The 20,098-nt window shown below is 54.5% G+C and overlaps 1 protein-coding gene across 2 annotated transcripts in view; it reads right to left on the bottom strand.

The window, feature by feature from the left end:
• Window positions 1-19,116, bottom strand: part of RHBDL3 (rhomboid like 3) — a 55,524-nt gene extending 36,408 nt beyond the window's left edge. The window contains exons 1-2 of one of the 2 annotated variants that reach the window (XM_070772701.1): window positions 18,706-19,116; window positions 17,101-17,124 (exon numbers count right to left, since the gene is read on the bottom strand). In XM_070772701.1, coding sequence (XP_070628802.1) covers window positions 17,101-17,124; window positions 18,706-18,810 — 129 coding nt within the window. In that variant the 5' untranslated portion in view covers window positions 18,811-19,116. The remainder of the gene's footprint in view (window positions 1-17,100; window positions 17,125-18,705) is intronic. The other variant, XM_070772702.1, reaches the window with a different exon arrangement.
• Window positions 19,117-20,098: the final 982 nt, after the last annotated feature.

Consider the following 20,098-nt stretch of genomic DNA (forward strand, 5'->3'; position numbering starts at 1 on the left):
TTTTCTGCCTTTCCTGGATAAGGTCAGTGAAGACTATTTTTGGAAAGGTTGATTCTGTGTGCAGCCTCTCTAAGACAGCCCAGGAGATATGACTCCTTCAATCCTCCCCAGAACTCAGTGAGAGGGGACATCTCGAAGGAGGCCTATTGAAAAGTCTGCACTTGTTCCCCACCCTCCACCCAAAAAAACAGATTTCAGGAATGACACTTCTTTGGGTCCCAACAAGGAGTATTGCAGGAAATTCACCTCCACCCTGCTCCAGAAAGACCTCTAGGAGCAAAAACACCTACTATTTGCTGAGTGTTTTTATGGGGCTAAATACCATTCCAAGCACCTCATATATATGACTTATTTAACCTCCTACCACAACCTTACGAGTATGTCATATAATTATCTTCATATTGAAACCAGAGGGAAGGGGGCAGGGCACAGCCTTTAAGAGAACGACATAGCCAAACGACATAGCCAAACGACATGACATAAACTTATTAGAACTAAATGACCGCGAGGTGGCCGATGAGTCGACGTCCACTAGACCTTGGGCCTCAGTATATACTCACTGTAACACATCAGCAAGCTAAGTCACACACCCACAGGCACCATGACAGCTCCAAGGCTGACTATCAAAGACTGAAAAGCGGACAGTGGCCCAGTTCCTGGAAATCTCCACCCCTTCCCCCAAATAGCTGGACTAATCCTCCCACGCATTAGCCTGTGAAATTAGCTAGCCCATAAAAAGTAACCCCACCCCATTTCGATGCCACTCTCGCCTTCTGAGATGGCCCACACTCTGTGGACTGTGTTTTTCTCTAAATAAATCCACTTCTTACCTATCAGCTGGTCTCTCACTGAATTCTTTCTGTGATGAGACATCAAGAGCCTGAGCTTCATTAAGTCCTGAAACCAGGTGTGCGATCTCAGTTAAAAGCCTGGGTCGGTTTGAGTCCAGGGACGTGGGTTCAAGTCCTGGGACATGGGTTCGAGTCCCAGTCCGAGTTACATGGTTTCAGTCTCACAGATGAGGAAGTGAAGACTCAGGAAGATGAGCGCAGAGAGGTTAAGTGACAGGCCTGCGAGCCACGGAGCCAAAGACCCCAGAATTCCAGGCCCGAACAGCCCGGCCCTACCATCACCACCGGCTGCCGCTGCCCGTCAGCCTTCAGAGCCTGCTCTGCTGCTCAGAAGCCAAATGTAAGCATCAAAGAGGTGAGCGCAAAGCCCGGAAAGGAGGGGCTCCAGGAGCCTCCAGGGTCCACTCTAAACAGATTTTTAAAGCAGGAAAGCGCTCACACAGCAACAGCTCTGATCTCCTTACAGCTCAGACGGGAAATGATGCCTGTGGTGACCAAGTGGCAGCGGCAGCAGCTGGGTGGGGGTCTCCCGCTCTGCCTGGGCCCCTACCCCTCCGGCAACAGGGACTCACCAGCCTGGCCCTGCCTGGTTCCCTGTGACCCTCGTCCTGGGTGGGCTGATGGGGGTTGGGCGGGGGGCGGGGGGGGGGTGGGTTCCAAGTAGGGGGTGTTCAGAAGCAGCCCTGAATCCTGGAAACATTCACCCTTCCCCGCCCCTCCCCTGGTGAGCACCACAGGGAGCGTCTCCTGCATCAGCCTGGGGTGGGGGGAAGATAATCCCTCCCCGGGGGGCCCATCCAAGGCTCTCCCGAGGGATGGGGTGAAGGGGCTGGGATCAGGCAAGGGCCCCTCTCCTTCATTCCGGCTCCAGACAAAGAACCACCTGCTCCCCTGGTCTCCTCCCCCCCCCCCCCCCACAACCCAGGGCTCCCTGCTGTTGCCCTAGTGACAGGGGCTGCCCTGGGGCTCCTGCCCCAGCTCCCAACCCCGCCCCGCCGTGTCTGCCCCCAGCATGTTACAGAGAAGGAGCTGGAAGCTGGCCGAGCTTCCCCTTCTCTGCCAAAACTCTACCTTTCATGCCAGGGCCAGACAGGCCAGACAATGCGAGGTCATGGCTACCCTAATAATGAGGCCTCAGGGATGAAGGAGGGTGACTGGGGGGAGGCAGAGGAAGGGAGGGGGCCAGCTGCCTGAGCCCCACAGGAATGGACACAGGACACCTTCCAACCACCACCCCTGACACCTCGGAAGAGGGCAAGAGCACAGGCTGACAGAGGGCATGGATGGGGCAGGGGGAGCCAGGGAACAAAGGGAGCGAGGGAGGGGGAGACAGAAACACACACAGAGAGAGGACTCATGCAGAAGGTGGAGAGAGGTAGGCACCACTGCCCGGGAGGATGCTGAGAGCTTCTAAAGAAGGCTGCAACGAACAAGGCAGAATCCCATTCTTGCCTCGGCCATGGAGCAGTTTGTGTAATTTCGGGTAATGATCTCGACCCATAATTGCCTCGGCCTCACTTATCAAGCAGAGCGAGCCTCTCCGCAGGGTGCAGTGGGCTGAAGCAAACGCAGGGCTGGGCTCTCCAGGGTCCAGGGTCGTCCGGACTCAGTGTCCAGTTCCACTTGCCTCATTCAAAGGAAGGGAGAGCAGCCGTGTTACGGAGGCTTGGCCGACCCTCCTGGACACGACTCCCACCCTGGGCCTCCTCAAGGGCAGCGATGGGGACAGGATCATACGAGCACAGTGGTTTGGAGCTTTGGGAGAGACAAACCCTATACATGTAGTTTCTGGGACTTCCTCGGTGGTCCAGTGAATATGACTCCGCGCAGCCAATGCAAGGGGCGGGGATTCCTGAACGGGAAACTAAGAGCCCACAGAACGCATGGCCAAAAACAAACACCCCAACAAACGAATGCAATTTCATTTCCTCATCAATAATGTACCGAATGGGGCTCCCTGGTGGCTCAGTGGTAAAGAATCAGCCTGCCAATGCAGGAGAGGCAGGTTCAAACCGGGGGTTGGGAAGATCCCCTGGAGGAGGAAATGGCAACCCACTCCAGTATTCTTGCCTCATTCAAATTCTGGGAAATCCCATGGACAGAGGAGCGTGAGGGGCTACGGTCCATGCGGTCACGAAAGAGTCAGACACGACAGAGTGACTGAGCACACACGCAATGTACCGAAGGCCCCGAAACTGCAGGTCCTGGGTGCTCCAAGCCCAGATTCATCCACTTTGGGTGGGGCGCTCTCAGGGTGAGGTCCAGGCTGGGTGGGTTGGAGACAGCCTGACTGGGGCTGGTCTGAGGGTGGCGGGGCTGTGAACAGGCCCCAGGCAGAGGGCCCCCTGGGAGTCAGAAGCCAGGAGCACCCTCGCAGCTGCCTCCTGGATAGGCCCGACTGTGGAGGTGGGTGAAGGGGAAGCCAAACCCACATTCAGCCTGTGTGGGGGCTGCTGGGGCAGAAAGAGAGGAAAACACAGAATGAGGAGTGATCCTCCAGCAGCCCCCGCCCACCTGCCTGGACCTTGAAAAGAGCTGCGAGACTGGGGTGGTGGGCGCTTAATCCCAGAATGCCCAGCCCCCTGGCCCCTTAATCCTCTGGGTTGCCGGTTTCTCCCCTGCCTGGGGCCCCACGCATGCTCGGCCGTTTGTACATATATATCCCTGTCTCCCGCCCTGGGCCCCCTCCTGGCTTACTTACAACCTCAGCTGTGCAAAGTGTTAGCAGTTCAGTCCTGTCCGACTCTTTGCGACCCCATGGGCTGTAGCCCTCCAGGTTCCTCTGTCCATGGAATTTTCCAGGCAAGAATACTGGAGTGGGTTGCCATAGGGGATCTTCCTGACCCAGGATTGAACCTGCGTCTCCCACATTGTGGGCCGATTCTTTATCATCTCAGCCACTGTGGAAGCCGACTGTGGAAAGGACCCACCACATTCTCTCTGAGGGCTCCTCCCCTCCTCTGGGGCGAGGAGCTGGGGAAGAGTTCTGGAAAGAACCCCACCCTTAGCTGCTGTGCCATCTTGGGCAGAGCATTAGCCACACTGCCTGGATTTCTCTATCCATCATGTGGGAGGAACTCTCCCCTCTTGGATGGAAGTAAGGGGGTCTGTCCCCAGCCCTGCACACATAAACACATCGTATGCAGATGATGGCCGGGGAAAGAGAAATTCACGACCCATACAGTGCGTGGAGCGGCTGATCTTCAGTTCTGCATCCTTGCTCGGTCAAAGGGCTGATGGGAAATTTGGACTCAGGATGAGGCAGCTACATGGTAGGGGCAGGGGTGGAGGGGTGGGGCTTGAGGTCTGTGTTGCACGAGGGACCTGGTGACACTGGGGAGACAGGCAGCAGATCAGGAGATTGTTATCTCACGGTCCACGGGAGCTGAAAAGGAACCTCAGTGGTTTTCAAGCTGCTCTGCAGAGTTCTAGGAGTTGGGGGGACCTCTGAGGCCCAGAGAGGTGGGGAAGGGTTTGCTGAACAGCCCCCTCTGCCTCCTCAGCCAGAGAGGTCCCATCTGAGTTTGTTTGTTTCCAGTTTTTTGTTTCTTTTTATTAGTTGCACTGTGCAGCTTGAGGGATCTTAGTTCCCCAGCCAGGGATCAAACCCATGCCCTCTGCCTCGGGAACTTGGAGTCTTCACTACTGGACCACCAGGGACGTTCCTGAGTTGTTTTCTCTGTTGGTCTCCTGAGGGCTCCCTGATTGAACAGAGATGCAATAGTAGCTGCATATGCAGTGCCTGCCAAGTATCAGGAGAAGGCGATGGCACCCCACTCCAGTACTCTTGCCTGGAAAATCCCATGGACGGAGGAGCCTGGTAGGTTGCAGTCCATGGGGTCGCTCAGAGTCAAGACAGGACTGAGCAACTTCACTTTCACTTTTCACTTGCATGCTCTGGAGAAGGAAATGGAAACCCGCTTCAGTGTTCTTGCCTGGAGAATCCCAGGGACGGGGGAGCCTGGTGGGCTGTCATCTATGGGGTCACACAGAGTCGGACACAACTGAAGCAACTTAGCAGCCAAGCATCAGGCGCTACCTCGTGGAAACCTCAGGTCACCCTACGTCCTGGTTTGTCTGTGACAGTCCTGGTTTACACCTATCGTCTCAGCATGTTTCAGAAGGAACTGGGTGAGCAGGAACTGGAGATGACAGGATGATTTATTTGTTTATTCCAGCTTATTCATCTGGCTGCGTCCCATCTTCGTTGTGGCACGTGGGAACCTCACTGCTGTCTGCTGGCTCCCCAGTTGTAGGGCTGCACACCGGCTTAGTTGCCCCAAGGCCTGTGGGATCTTAGTTCCATGGCCAGTGATCAAACCTGCATCCCCTGCATTGGCAGGTGGATTCTTAACCACTGGACCCCCAGGGAAGTCCCTCAGCATGTTTATTAACAGTGCCCCCTTTCACTCTCAAAACAGTCCCAGGGTGGACACTAAATGATCCCCCCATTTAAACCTTACAACAGTCCTATGAGGGAGGTGCTATTTTATACGGGAGAAAGACGAGGCATCCAGCACAGAGCTGCCCAGGTTTGAAGAGCTGGTAACTGGGCAGGTGGACTCACATCCAGGTGGAGGGGCCAGAGCCTACAGTCTCCCAGTTTCAGATGCTGTGGCATCCTGAAGGGTTTGAGAGACCCCAACTCAGTCTTCTCATCCATTCATTCAACAAGTACTTGCCAAGGATCAACTATGTGTCGGGTATCATGCTTGTATTACGGACAGGGAAACAGGTGCAGAGGGCAAAAGGAACTAGTTCAAGGTCACAGAGCAAGTCAGTGATCAAAATGGAAATAGTTCAGTGTTCCTCCATGGGGGCTAGCTGGTGCAGCTTTGCTCTTCCTTGTTTTTCTCTGCCCTGTTCTGGCATTTGAAATATAACTGACTCAGTGCTTCCCAGTGTGTGTTTCATGAAGCACCAGGCCCAAGGTGGTGCATGTAATAAGGGTGTTGTGGTCCTGCAAATTTGGGAAACGCTTGGGACTTCCCTGGCAGTCCAATGGTTAATGGTCCAATGGTCCATGCTTTCAAGGTGGGGGGCACAGGTTTGCTCCAGTAAGGGAACTAAGGGGCTTCCCAGGTGGCGCTAGTGGTAAAGAACTTGCCTGCCAAGGCAGGAGATGGAAGAGACGCAGGCTGATTCCTGGGTTGGGAAGATCCCTGGAGGAGGGCACAGCACCCCACTCCAGTATTCTTGCCTGGAGAATCCCATGGACAGAGGAGCCTAGCAGGCTACGGTCCATAGTGTCGTAAAGAGTCGGACACGACTGAAGCCACTTGGCACGCACACACACAGGGAACGAAGAGGCCACATGCCAGGCAAGGTGGCCAAAAAATAAAATTAAAAAATTATGGGAAACCCTTTTGGAAGGGCATGATGCATAAAACCATATAAACAGTTCTTCAAGGTCTTATAAAGTGGAGAAACCTGTCTGAATTGTTCAGCCCAGCATTTTCTAAACTTATTGGATCTTTGATCATAATATTTTTTCACAGCAACACTCCATGCAACAAATTTTGGGGGAAATGCATGAATCCATAATAGAGGTGCTTTTCCCTTCTTTGAAACCAGGCCCCTTTGTCCGTGGTTTCAAACCAGCCTTTGACCCCCACCTCATGAATGGCAGGCCCTTGAGGCAGTTGTCCGGTGTCCTCCAGCAAAGTTAGAAATCTCCCAGATCCTGGCCCCAGGCAGAGGGCTGAGGAGGGTACCAAACCCTGGGAGAGAAAGAGGAGGAAGTGATGGGCCTAATGAGCTGCTGAGCTGAGATCTGCCTGCTCAGCACCCAGGACAGCGGCGCCACTTCCCTCCCTGCCGCAGGCCCGAGAGCCCAGCCAAGCTTCAGCAGCAGCAAGGCACAGGAGAAAGAGGAAGGAACACGCCTACTGGATGGCTCATTTATATGTGTGATCCAGGCTCCTCTGTCCATGGGATTCTCCAGGCAAGAATGCCAGAGACGGTTGCCATGCCCTCCTCCAGGGAATCTTCCTGACCCAGGTATCTCTCATGTCTCTTGCACTGGCAGGAGGGTTCTTTACCACTAGCATTACCCAGGAAGCCCCACCTAGAGAGCCATCCTGGTACAGACCTCTCAGACCCAGAAGGTTAGGACCTAGAGTCTAAGGAAGGCTTCCATCTCGGCCCCACTGTCCCCTGTTTACCAAGACAAAAAGATCCCTGGGAAAGGACCACATAGTGTGAATGCTGGGGCAGGGGAAGGTGCAGACAGCCACCCCTCCCCACTCAGGGGGTTATCACAGCTCCTCTGCTGGCTCCTTGCACCATTACCCGGCTTCTGGGCTAAGCAGAATTAATGAGGCTGCCCTAGGGTTTCGGGCTCAGCAGAGTTGTCCCCACTCAGCAGCTACAGCCCACCAGGGAACTCTGGTCCATTCATGGATATTTACAGCCCCATAAATTAGGTCCAGGCCTGCAGCTGCCGAGGTCAGGAGGTGAGGTTATGGGAGTAGCAGCTTTCCCTAGCACTTCTGCCTTGCAAATGAGGATGCTAATTCGCCCCATAGAGAAAACCACCTCACACCATCCGCTCTGTCTTTTCCCCCAGACCTGAAATACATATTTTCACAATAATTTCACAGTTTTGTTTTTTTCCTGGCTGCCCCACACAGCTTGTGGGATTTTAGTTCCCCGACTAGGGACTGAACCTGGGCCCTAGGCAGTGAAAGAGAAGTCCTAACCACACTAACCATTCCTAATCAGGGAATTCCTCTGACCACTTTTATTCTCACATCAATCCTAGAGTATAAGTGTGATTAGTCCCATTTAACAGATATGGAAACTGAGGCACGCCAAGATGAATGATCTGCCCAGAGGCACTTCAGTGAGTAGAACAGGGTACCTCTCTGGCCTGCTTTAAAGCAGCTGAAGCTAGGAGTGGATTTATGAAGACCTCAAGTCTCCCTGGGAAGGAGAGACCAGTTTTTAAAAGCCTGGTTCCGACCTCTTCTGCCCTCCAGTCTCCCCACCTGGAGGCATGAGGGGCGCTCAGCTCCCCTGAGGTCTGGCCAGGCATCTGACGGCGAGTGAACCTTCCACAATTCTAGAATTCCCAGTTTTATTATTTCTGTCCTTCCAGCTGCCAGCCCAGGGCTCCATCCCTCCCAAGGGGCTTCTCCCAGAAGCTCTAGGCCAGACTCCTGAACATCACTCCCCATTAGTCGAAGAGCTGATCCCCCGGATCTGAGGCTGGCAGGCTGATTAAGAGGCTGGAACACATTCCCTCAAGCAGAGAAGCCGGGGATGTCTTGGCCTGGATCCAGGCTGAGCTGCTGGGCAGCTGGTCTATTTCCAGAAAACCATCCGGCCCTCTCTCTCAATACCTGGGCCGTGAGGGGAAGACGAACTCCCAGACTCCCCCTCCGGGGTGCAGAAACGGGGGTCAGGTGGGTGCCCAGGCATAGGGGCCACCTCTTCCCTCCAGGCCCTGCCCATCTCCACTCTGAAAGAGAGCCTCCTGGAGGACCCCGCTTCTCCCCTTCAGGAGTCCCCTCCCCAAAGAAGGCCTTGGAGGTGCACAGGCCCTGAGGGGCAGCTGGGGGCTGGGACTCAGGCTGGCCCCTTGGGTCCCAGAGGCAGATGGAACGCCTGTGCTGACTCATCCAGGCCCGGCCGTCACGGCTCCTGGGGGACTGAGGCCAAGTCACAGCTGTAAAGGCAGGGCGGCCGCTGGCAGGGAGAGGTGGGAGTGGGTTCGAGTGGGGAGGGGGTCTTACATCTTCCCCACCCCACCTGCTTCAGCCTAAACCCATTTCCTCCTGCTGTTTCTCTTGGAAACTACCAACGGGTCCCGCTGGATGCAGGGAGGAGGGAAGTGGGATGCAGACCTCTGACCAGGAGCAGGGTGGGCAGGATGCAGGGTCACCAGGCTCCTTCGTCTCCTGTGGCCCTCAGCCCCGATGCTGAAGCCACCCAGGAGCCTTGTGCACTCACACAAACCCCTCTGCAGAGGGTCCTCATTTGCTTTTTGTTTGGGGCCCCACCCCCAGGCCTCAGTTTCCTCCTCTGTAAAGAGGGGATTGCACCACTCACCTCCCAGGGTTATTAAGAGAGCAAAATGAGATGACCTGTGTGCACACAGCAGATGCTCAGTGTTTGCTCTCTCAGAGGAATACTTTCCAACTCAAACCTGTACCGTCCTTTTAAAAAAGGTGATGGGAAACTTCCCTGGTGCTCCAGGGGTTAAGACCAGGCTTCCACTGCAGGGCACTCAGGTTTGATCCCTGATTGGGGAACTAAGATTTTGCCTGCCATGTGGCGTGGCCAAAAAATAATAGAAGATATAAATAAACTTAAAAAGCTGGCGGAGGACTTCCCTGGTGGTCCAGGGGCTGAGAATCCACCTGCCAACACAGGGGACATGGATTGGATCCCTGGTCTGAGAAGATTCCACATGCCGAGATGCAACTAAGCCCATGTGCCACGACTACTGAGACCGCTCTGGAGTCCGTGTTCTGCAACCAGAGAATCTACTGCAGTGAGAAGCCCGCGCACAGCAACGAAGACCCAGTGCAGCCATAAATAAATACATTTTCAAAATAAATTTAAAAAGCCGGTGGAACAAGGCTGGCCAAGTTGTCCACAGCTCGAGACGCTCATCAGCTCATTTCCGTAACACAAACCAGGGCCCTGTGCCCAGGCTCACCAGGAACTGTCAAATGGGAACCCTGGGTAGAGGAGGCCTGCCCTGGGCTCTGATCACCTGGTGCCTGAAGCCTTGTTCTCGCCACAGACTTTCCCACAGCCAGTGAGAGGACGGAAAAACGCTTGGACGTCCATCCCCCCGGCCCCTACCCCCGGCAGTCTCTATCCAAAAACTTCTCTCCTCTCTGTGCAAAGTTCAGAGGGAACATGGTTTTCCAGCTCTTGCCCTGAAGAAATCAGCTTGATAAGCTGGAAGGAACCCCAGCATGGGGATCTGGACACTTTGATTCAAGACCTAGAACTATTACCCAGAGGTAATTTTGAAAATGGTGTCAATTTCTTCAAATTCCAGTAACACAGTAACAACCACGTGTGTTTACCAGGGGCTCACTACACACCACCTCATGCTGTGCACCCAGCATCTCATCAGGCCCCGAAAGAGCCCTGAGGGCAGGCAGCTGACAGATGAGAAAACTGAGGCTTGGAGACATCACCCAGCTGGCCCCTTGTCACGTAGCAAGCAAGGAGAAACAGAACTGGGACTCAAGCCAGACTCCGTGTCCTCGCCTGTCCCTTAGTCACTCGGGGTGCTGAGGAAGCGGCCAGAAGTCTGCGTGGCCCGGCGGCAGAAACACAGGTCAGAGAGAAAGCAGAGCTGGGCTCTTGTCTCAGTCTGATACTCCAGCACCAAGTGACCTCCTAAGGTCACAGACTTCTGTTTCCTCATTTGCAAAATGAGCAGACTGGACAAGCTGCTTCCATCGACCTCCTGATAAGCCGAGGTCCTCGAGGTGGCCGCAGCCCCAGAGGGGCCGACCGGGGCAAGGTGGCCCACAGCCAGGGCCAGCGCCTGGAGAGGACATCAGAGCCAGAGACGGCGTGGGCAGGGATGTAGCTGGACCTGTTCGCTTCCACATGTGTGTGCCTGTTCCGTGTCAGGCAGGCAGCCGGGCAGCACACCACCTCAGCTCCCTCAGCCTCACTGCTCAGCTGCTACCCAGTGCCTTTCTGGGAGTCAGGCATAAAAGTGTTAATGCAGCATGACTGCTGGGGTCCCTGGGGGCAGGGGAGGGGAGTGGCCTTTGTGGTGGAGGAGAGTCCACAGACTCTAGGGACCTGGACACCACCTGATAAGGGGCTGGAGGCACAGAGCCCAGGCAAGGCAACCCCTCTCTGCTGGTTAATCCTGTGTCCCCAGGGGCGCCGCCAAGGCCCCCGAGTCTGGGGCACGTGTTTTCTCTGCGGCTCCTCACTAATCCATACAGCAGTCTCATCTGTACCTCTTTTCAGCTCCCAGAATCGTCTTAAGCCAGCCAGCAGGAGAGTAAATGAGGTAGGCTTTAGGGTCAGGCTCAGGAAGGACCCCAGGCTGGGGGCAAGGGGACTGAGTAGAGGAGATACTTGGGGAAAGCAAGCAGAAAACTCCTCTGAGCATACAAGTGGCTCTGTCTCCAGGAGTTGGGGCTGGGAAGGAGGTTGTCTAGAGGCAGAGACCTTCCCTATGGAGGAATGGATCTCAGAAATGACTCTGGGCTTATTCTAGCAAATTCTGATTCCCCATCAAAAAACAGCTGTCAAAGGTATACTACAGCTTAAGACTTCATGCTTCCACTGCAGGGGGCGTGGATTCAATCGCTGGTCCGGGAACTAAGATCACCCATGCTACTCAGCATAGCCAAAAACAAAACAGGAAAACCCAAACAAACAAAAACACCAACCAATATCCACTGGGTATCAGACATTATTAAGAGAGTTTCCACTTCCATTTAACTCCCACAATCATCCCTAGACTTAAAGATTATCCTGTCCATTTTAGAGATAAAGAAATTGAGGCTCAGAGAGCTAAGGTCACTTGACCCCAATCACAGAGTCAGTAGGGCTTGAACCCAGGACTATTTGCCCCACATATAGGGTTTTCTCCAGCAGCCCACCCAAGCAGCCTCCTGCTGTGGTTGTAACATGTTTATAATTTTGGAGGGAGAGTCAAGATTTGCCTGCTTCCCTTCTGGGAGATTGGCAAAGTTAGGGGTCTCTTCTTGGAGACTGAAAAATGCATGCTCCCAGTGGGAAGGGGAAAAACGGGAAACATGATCAATTTCCTTCTATTTCTCCCTTTTCCTTCTCACATGCTTGAGCTTGGAAAGCAATTGTGCTCTGTTGACTTAACAGAACTCTGCTCCAAACCGTTTTGCTCATTAAACATTTGGAGATCTTGGAGGCACTTGGATGTGTGAATGTGGCAATGGTTTTCCAACCCCAAAGCCTTTTATGAGTTAGCAGACTCCAGTCCTATGTCTGCCACAACCTGCTGTTTGACCTTAGGTCCTTGAGGGTACCTCCCTGGAGTCCAGGAAGGACTGGGAGACTATCAAAGCATAACCTGAAAAAGAGAAGCTTGGAGGAAACCTATGGAAGAAATGTAAAGCAATAACTAAAGGGTAACTGGACAAAATTGTAAATATCAGGGGAATAGATCAGAAATAAAAAATAAACCTCACCACGTATATTAATAAAAACTTACCAAATGATAAAATTTCTCACTATGTAAAGGAAGGCTTTCTTAATAAGTGATGCTGGTATAATTGGATAGGAATTAGATCTGGAGGGAGTAAAGGGTTAGAGGATTTTTTTTAATCAGAGAAAAAGAAGTAGGAAATAGAAGCACCTATTATGAGATCCTAATGGGGCAGGAGGAGAGGGGGACAACAGAGGATGAGATGGCTGGATGATATCACCGACTCGATGGACGTGAGTTTGAGTGAACTCCGGGAGTTGGTGATGGACAGGGAGGCCTGGTGTGCTGCAATTCATGGGGTTGCAAAGAGTCGGACATGAATGAGCGACTGAATTGAACTGAACTGAATGGCAGAAAGCAAAGAGGAACTAAAGAGCCTCTTAATGAAGGTGAAAGAGGAGAGTGAAAAAGCTATCTTAAAACTCAACATTCAAAAAACTAAGATCATAGTATCCAAGCCCATCACTCCATGGCAAATAGATGGGGAAAAATGGAAACAGTGACAGACTTTATTTTCTTGGGCTCCAAAATCACTGCAGATGGTGACTGCAGCCATGAAATTAAAAGACACTTCCTCCATGGAAGAAAAGCTATGACAAACCTAGACAGCATATTAAAAAGCAGAGACGTCACTTTGCCGACAAAGGTCCATATAGTCAAAGCTATGGTTTTTCCAGTAGTCATGTATGGATGTGAAAGCTAAACCATAATGAAGGCTGAGTGCCAAAGAAATGATGCTTTCAAACTGTGGTGTTATTTGAATCAGTTCTAATGAGGTGGATGAAACTGGAGCCTATTATACAGAGTGAAGTAAGTCAGAAAGAAAAACACCAATACAGTATATTGACGTATATATACGAAATTTAGAAAGATAGTAATGATGACCCTATATGTGAGACAGCAAAAGAGACAGAGATATAAGGAACAGACTTTTGGACTCTGTGGGAGAAGGCGAGGGTGGGATGATTTGAGAGAATAGCATTAAAACATGTATATTATCATATGTGAAACAGATCGCCAGTCCAGGTTTGATGCGTGAGACAGGGTGCTCAGGGCCGGTGCACTGGGATGACCCTGAGGGATGGGATGGGGAGGGAGGGGGTTCAGGATGAAGAACACATGTATACCCATGGCTGATTCATGTCAATGTATGGCAAAAACCACTACAATACTGTAAAGTAATTAGCCTCCAATTAAAATAAATAAATAAATTTAAAAAAAAAATGTGGTGTTGGAGAAAACTCTGAGAGTCCCTTGGAGAGCAAGGAGATCAAACCAGTCATCCTTAAGGAAATCAACCCTGAATATTCATTGGAAGGACTGATGCTGAAGGTAAAGCTCCAATATTTTGGCCACCTGATGTAAAGAGCCAACTCACTGGAAAAGACCCTGATGCTAGGAAAGATTGAGGGCAGGAAGAGAAGGAGGTAACAGAAGATGAGATGGTTGGATGGCATCACCAACTCAACGGATGTGAGTTTGAGCAATCTCCAGGAGATAGTGAAGGACAGGGGAGCCTGGTGTGCTGCAGTCCATGGAGTTGCAAAGAGTCAGACACAACTGAGCAACTGAACAACAAAAGCAATTTATGAGATCTGAAGAGGGATGGAAAGTGTCTCAGCTCTGAAGCAACATAAGGAATCATGAAGGAAAAGCCCAATAGACTGAACTGCAGAAAAAGAAGACATTTTTACCATTATTTTACACCATAACAACAGGTTAATATTTAAACTTTAAGATCCAGTATTTAGGAAAACCACTCTGATTCCAAGGCAATGAAAAGATCATTTCCTCAGTGAGAAGTTCAAACAGGAAACAAACACCTGGAATATCTGGGGGCTGAAGTGATGATCTTCAGGCTTCCTACCCGTTATAACTTCTGGGATCCACAGGGAAATATAGGGGAAGGGATGAGGCTGGGTGGCGTGTTGCACTCCTGCTTGAACAGACCAGACGAACACCCAGGATGCCAGTGGGGACCAGCTGGGTGAATTTCCATGGGGCTGGAGTCACCTGTTTTCTTCACCTCCAACTACCCAGAAGGCATTCTGGTGAGGGGGTGTCCATATAGGATCAAAAGGCCAAGGTCATGGTTTCTAGCCCTTGGCTCCAATCAGCATCATGTTGGGTCAAAGCCACTCTACACGCTGAAGAACCAGAGAGCACAGAGAGACTGCTCCAAAACCACCCCTAACACTGGAAAAGGTCGCAGCAGATCCCAGTTTGAAACCAGGTGATCGCTGGTATCCCCTTGACCCAGGAAAGGAAGGCGGACTGACTGGGGCCAGCCTCCCCATCCCATGACCTCAGAAAGGTGAATTCCAGGGCCACATTAGCCAGCAGGGATTCTGACAAGTGTCAGGAGAATCCTACTCCATTCAGCACAGGTCGATCCATCAGGTCTATTCCTGTAAGAAATTGTAGGGAGGCTGCCTGTAACCCCCAGACAAATATTCCTTCCTGAGTGCAACAAGTTCACCATCACCAAATCCTGCCTTCAAGTAGGCCCAGAGGAAGAGTCAGAGAGGATAAGACCCCCCCAGCTCTCCTGGGGCCCTTCTGAAGTTGTACGACCATTTATGGAGCCTCACACCTGCTCTGCATTCAGCCCTATAGGGGATGGTCCAAGGGGAGCTGCACAAAGGAGGGGAGCAGGTGCAGGGGGATGGGTATCTGCCAGAGGTTGGGCCCCCTGCTCACAAGCAGCTCTCCTCAAACACAAAGCACTGATAGGAAGGAAGACAACAGAAACGGGCTCCTAAAGCCGTATGAGGGCTGGGGAGCAAACATAAGGCAGAACTTATAGTGAGAGAAAAAAAACTGTCCAGAGTAAGCTTGGAGAGTTTCTTTCCTAGAAGTGTGTCTGTCCAGAATGGTTTCTGGGTGGGCCTTCCCAGAAGCAGGGGGATGCACTCTGTGACACTCGGGATCTCCCTCCAGTGGGAAAAACTGGATTTCGTGGACCACCCACTGCTCTCCAGTGCCATGCATTTTCTCTGCTCCCTCAAGTTCCAAATCCTTCCTCCCAAAAATTTCCCTCCATCCCTCCAAATCGTTCGTTTCACAGTGTAAACACACAGGCAGGGACTGGGGAAGGAAATTAATCAAATGAGAAAGACACAGACAGAGGGGAAAAACGAACGATACACTTTGTTCTAGGTTTCGATTCTAAATCTGGCAGGAGGTGTGAAGGGTTGGCAGCTTGCTGGTCGTGGCATCGGTGGCAGCAGGCGGCTCCCTCCTGCCTCAGGGCATCAGGCCAGCAGCTGCTGTGCTCTTAGGAGCCCGAGGGGGAGTCGGTCTACCCCAGCGGGACTGGAGCGGTGGGAAGCTCCCCACATCACAGTCAGGCCTTGTGTTAAGATGATGACACCCGCAAATCTCCACTCCAGGCCCACCCTGTCTTTCAAGCTGAATTCCATGTTTTTTCTTTTAAGATTTTTTTGATGCAGACCATTTTTAAAGTCTTTATTGAATTGGTTACAATGTTGCTTCTGTTTCATGTTTTGATTTTTTGGGGGCCCAGAGGCATGTGGGATCTTCGCTCCCTCATCAGGAATAGAACCCACTCCCCCCAAACACTGGAAGGTGAAGTCTTAACCACTGGCCCGCCAGGGAAGTCCCCTGAATTCTGTTTTCAGTCCCACTCGGCATCTGCATTTAGCTGACTCAAACTGAACTGGTCTGAAATCAAAGTTGTCAGTTTTATGAACCCTTACATTTCCTTCTCCTATCAGGTTCGGAAGCTCGATGTTGTACACGCGGTCTGCCTCATCTATTCGGATCTGTCTCCGATCTTCACTGCAGCTGCAGCATCTTGAGTTGCAGCACGGACCTCTTAGCTGTGGCATGTGGGACCTAATTTCCAAACCAGGGATCAAACCCAGGCCCCCTCCACCGGAAGTGCACAGTCCTAGCCACTGGACCGCCAGGGAAGTCCCAAATCTTCATTTAGAATCTCAAAGTAACAGATGGGGTTCACCTCGTCTATTCCAGTCTAATAAGATCTTCCAATTCGCCCATCACCATGTCCTTCTTCCTTTCTCTTCCCACTTTTCCAAGTCACGGTGCTTGTCCCCATGCACTGCTGCGGGCTCCTAGCCAGCTTCTCATCTCCACCCAACTCTCACACAGCATCTTCCCAAGGTAACCCCTGGATCTTGTAACAAACTTGCCAAAAATACTTTGAAAGGCTTCCCCTGCATTCAACAGGATGAGGTCTGGTGCAGGCTACTTTTTCAGCTTTATCTGCCTCTGGAACCCAACACCTTCCCTCTGACCCAACCAGACTGGTGTCTTAAAGTCGCACACACTTCCTGGCATAATCATCTTCAGCCCAGGGCACCATGCTCACTGTTCCCCCACACCCGGGCAGCTTGTGAAACAGGGAGGGAGAAGGAAACAGACAACAGCACGCAAAAGCAGTTCCCAGCAAAGAAGACCATTTCCCTGCTGAAGGCCAAGAGTTGGTCTCCCTGTTCCAAAGCCAATGGGGCACTTACAACTCCACCGCCCACACTTCGACTTGAGGTGTTGCAGTCACATCCTGTTTTCCCCCTATAGCTCCCCCATCCCTGAGGCAAAATCAAGAGTGGTCAGCTTTCAAATAGGGCTCATATTTGAGTCACCCACCAAGGATGGCAGAGATCTGACCTCAGAGATGGCCGTGGATCTGTGACGGTGGAGGGAGAAAAAAAAAAAGGGCGGGGGGGGGGGGGGATGTTCACCTAAGCCCTTCCCCCACCTCCTCAGCCTAAACGGCCAATTCCTTGGCACACAGAGAACATACATCCAGGGCTTTCAATGCGTATTATCGGATTTCTCCCTGGTATAAAGCTGGTTCCCGTGAAGTGGCGTTGGGAGGAGGCAGGTAAGGATCTCTTAAGGGAGCCCCCCCAACCTCCTCCTGAAACCTGGAGAGCAGTACCATTCAGACCCAGAGCTGCCTTAGGCCACACCCCCACCCCCACGTCACCGTCTCAGGAGTGCGGAGCTGGGGAAGCCCACGCAGGCAGGGAGACTGCGGGGAGGGCTGGCAGGAAGGGAGGGGGCATTTAACTGCTCACCTACCTGATCAAACAGGACTTTCCAGTGCTGGTAGAGAAGGAGCCATGCAGGAGAGGAGGAAGAGGAGAGAAAGAAAGAAACACACTTATCACCAAGGCCTCTGCAGCCCCCTGCTGTTTCTGACCTAGCCTCCCGCTGCGGGCCCAGGCTCAGGGACCCGAGGCCAGGGATCCCTGGGAAGAGTTTCCCAAATGAGTCTACACCTAGCAAAGGTGGGAGAACTCAGAATGGGGAGGGAGAGCATCCCTCATTCTGGGACACGCAGGAGGGGACATGAGCAGAGCAAGGGTGATTCTCAACATTCCTTAAAAAAAAAAGAAAAAAGTGTGCCATTCTGTCCAAGGGCCTCTAATAACTTCTGCTGCTTAGCTATCTCGGTGTCTACTCCCAGGCCTGGGAATGCATGCCCGGATGCATCTCCTGCAATTCCATCAGACCCGCTGCAGCAGTCTCCACCTGCTGGGGGTCAAAGACCCCCTATCCGGAAAACACATCCGGGCATAAACATTAAGGTTTGGCCTCTACTTTGGGAGGAGGGGATTCCCGCATGCTCTGAAACCCACCCCTGTCTCTTTGCAGGCTGAGCCTAAGTGAGGAGCCCCTAAGAGTCAGCCAAAGCGATGGGACCAGAAGCAACAGAAGGGGTTTAAGCACAAGAGCCAGAGGGGAAACAACCCTATTCAGACTTCCCCGCGGAGGCTGGGTAGACCGGCGGGGCTGGTGGGGGGAGGTGGGGTGGGGCGGGCTTCACTTCCCGGTCCCCACACTGAGAGGTCAGGGGCAGGGCAGAGCGTCTGCCCAGTTTTTCACCTCTGCGGAGCAGGTTAACCTGGGGAGGGAGAAGCTTAAGAAACTCCAGTTCCCAGGACTCCCCGGTGCCGGCTTTGCCCATGGCTCCCAGGACCGGAGGGAGGTGGGGAGACTCCAGCAGCAGATGGCAGGGAAGCCCTGTGGGGCAGCCCCTCCCTATCCTCACCCAGGGGATCGTCGCTGGCTCCGACGCGGTCTGGGACTCCTAAGCCCCCCTCTGGGAGCGAAAGCTCCCTGGCACTCCTCCTGTGGGTCCTCCAGCCGGGCTCGGGGCCAGGGGCCAGCTAGAATTTCGATCAGGGTCTTGTACAGGGCAGGTGCCGGGCCGGGGCTCATCAGCGAGCGGAGAAGGGGTCGCCAGGGCGGTCTGCGCCGCCGGCTTCCGGGGACTCTGCGGCGCCCGCTCCTTCCCCGGCTCCGAGAGCCCGCAGGTCGCGAGTGGGAGGGGAGGGGAGCCACTGCTGTGACGCGGCCGCCTCTGCGGGAAAACGCCGTGTCCCGGGCACTGCACCAGCCGCGGGGAGGGGGCTTGGTGGCCGGCGGGTCCCCGGCGCAGCGGCGGGCGCTGCGCTCCGCCGGGAAGCCCCGGGAGCCCGAGCAGGGGATGGCGCGCGCGCGTTTCGGGGAGACCGGTTCCCTCCGCCCCCTCCAGCCCGCGGGGACCCGGCCAATCCGGGGCTCTCCCGCGTCACCTTGAAACCTCCCAGTTACCCCGCGGGGGGCAAGTCGGGGGCAGCGGTCCCCACCGCGGCCCCCACCCCCCAGAAAGTTTGCCGGGGCTGGGGAGGGGGCACTCACGTCCTCCGCCGGCGGCCGCTCCTCGGCCTCGGGTTCCAGCTCCTCGATGCGCTCCGCCTCGGCGCAAGCGGCCACCGCGGGGCCCGGGCTGGGGTGTTCGCCCATGCCGGGGCGGCGTCCGGGGCCCGGCGCGGCTGCGGGGCTCGTCCCGGGGCGCCTGGCTAACTTTGCGCCGCAGCGGCCCCGCCGCTCTGGGCTGCCTGTGCGCGCCGCGCCGCCTCCGCCTCCGCCCCCATGGTCCCGGCCCCCGCGCCGCAGCCTCGCGACCCCGGGACGCCAGGCCCTCCGCCGCAAACTTCTCGGCGCCCGCGGCCCCGCCGGCCTCCGCCTCCGCCCCGGCCCCAACGCCCGGCTCCGAGGCGAGGGCGCCCTTGGGCCGGCCCCGGCCCCGCGGCTACCCGCGCGCTCCCTCCTCGCTTCCCGCGGCCCCCGCTCTGCGCCCGAGTCTCCTCCTCCCCGCGGACTCCTCGGGGGCGGTGCGCAGGCGGGGGCGGGGCTGCTCCCGGGACCGCCGCCCCCCACCCGCCACCCCCGGGCGCCACCGCCCGGGCCAAGTCGGTCAGAGCGCCGCGGCCCGGGGAGGAGGAGGGCTGCGGCGGGCTTGGCGGGGAAGTGGCTGCATGGCCCTGGCGGGGGTGGGGCTGCGCGGGCCCGGGCCCCATCACCACCTGCCTCCACCCCGGCCCAGGTTTGTCTCTCCGTGCGGGACCGGGTGGGGTGAGGGATGGCGGGGTGCAGTGTCTACTTGCCGAGACCCACCGGGCTAACATGACTTGGAGGCAGCAGACGCGTGAAGGTGGCAGGGGCGAGGTTCTCACTAAGTTGGCAATGTCGGGGTTAACTGGGAGTGAAATGGGAGCAGGACGCTAGGAAGACAGGATCCCCGCCCCCACCGCCACCCTTCCCTCACTTCGGTCCCAGATCCTGGGAGGTCCAGGTAGGCTCAGGTAGGGAGAAATCAGGGGAGTCCCGGACCCCAAACCCTGAAACCTTGCCCTCCGCACACCCAGAGCTATGGGACAGTGTCCTGGCTTCACGGAACCAGGCTGACAAAGGTAGGACCAGGCAAGATGGGAGGTAAAGAAACTACAGCAAGTAGGAATCGAGTTAGAGACAGAGGAGTAGGGGATCTTCTAAAGAAAAAAAATTGGTGCTGTTTGCTTGCAGGAAAGACCTCCCAGGAGAGGCAGTCTCCCTTAAGCAGAGGCTCTGCCTGGCAAGGGTGCCAATGGCTGGCTGGGACAGGTGCCCTCTCAGGGATTCATTTCTGGTGATGTTCCCCAGTCAGCCCCCAGCCCACACTAAAGGTGCCTCCTTCCACTCCTCTTACCACCACCCACTCACCCACTGGCCTTTGCTCCTCTCTCTCCCTCTCAGAAGTGGATGCTCTTTT

This window comes from Bos indicus, chromosome 19, assembly GCF_029378745.1.
Source record: "Bos indicus isolate NIAB-ARS_2022 breed Sahiwal x Tharparkar chromosome 19, NIAB-ARS_B.indTharparkar_mat_pri_1.0, whole genome shotgun sequence".
NCBI classification, from domain to species: Eukaryota; Metazoa; Chordata; class Mammalia; order Artiodactyla; family Bovidae; genus Bos; species Bos indicus.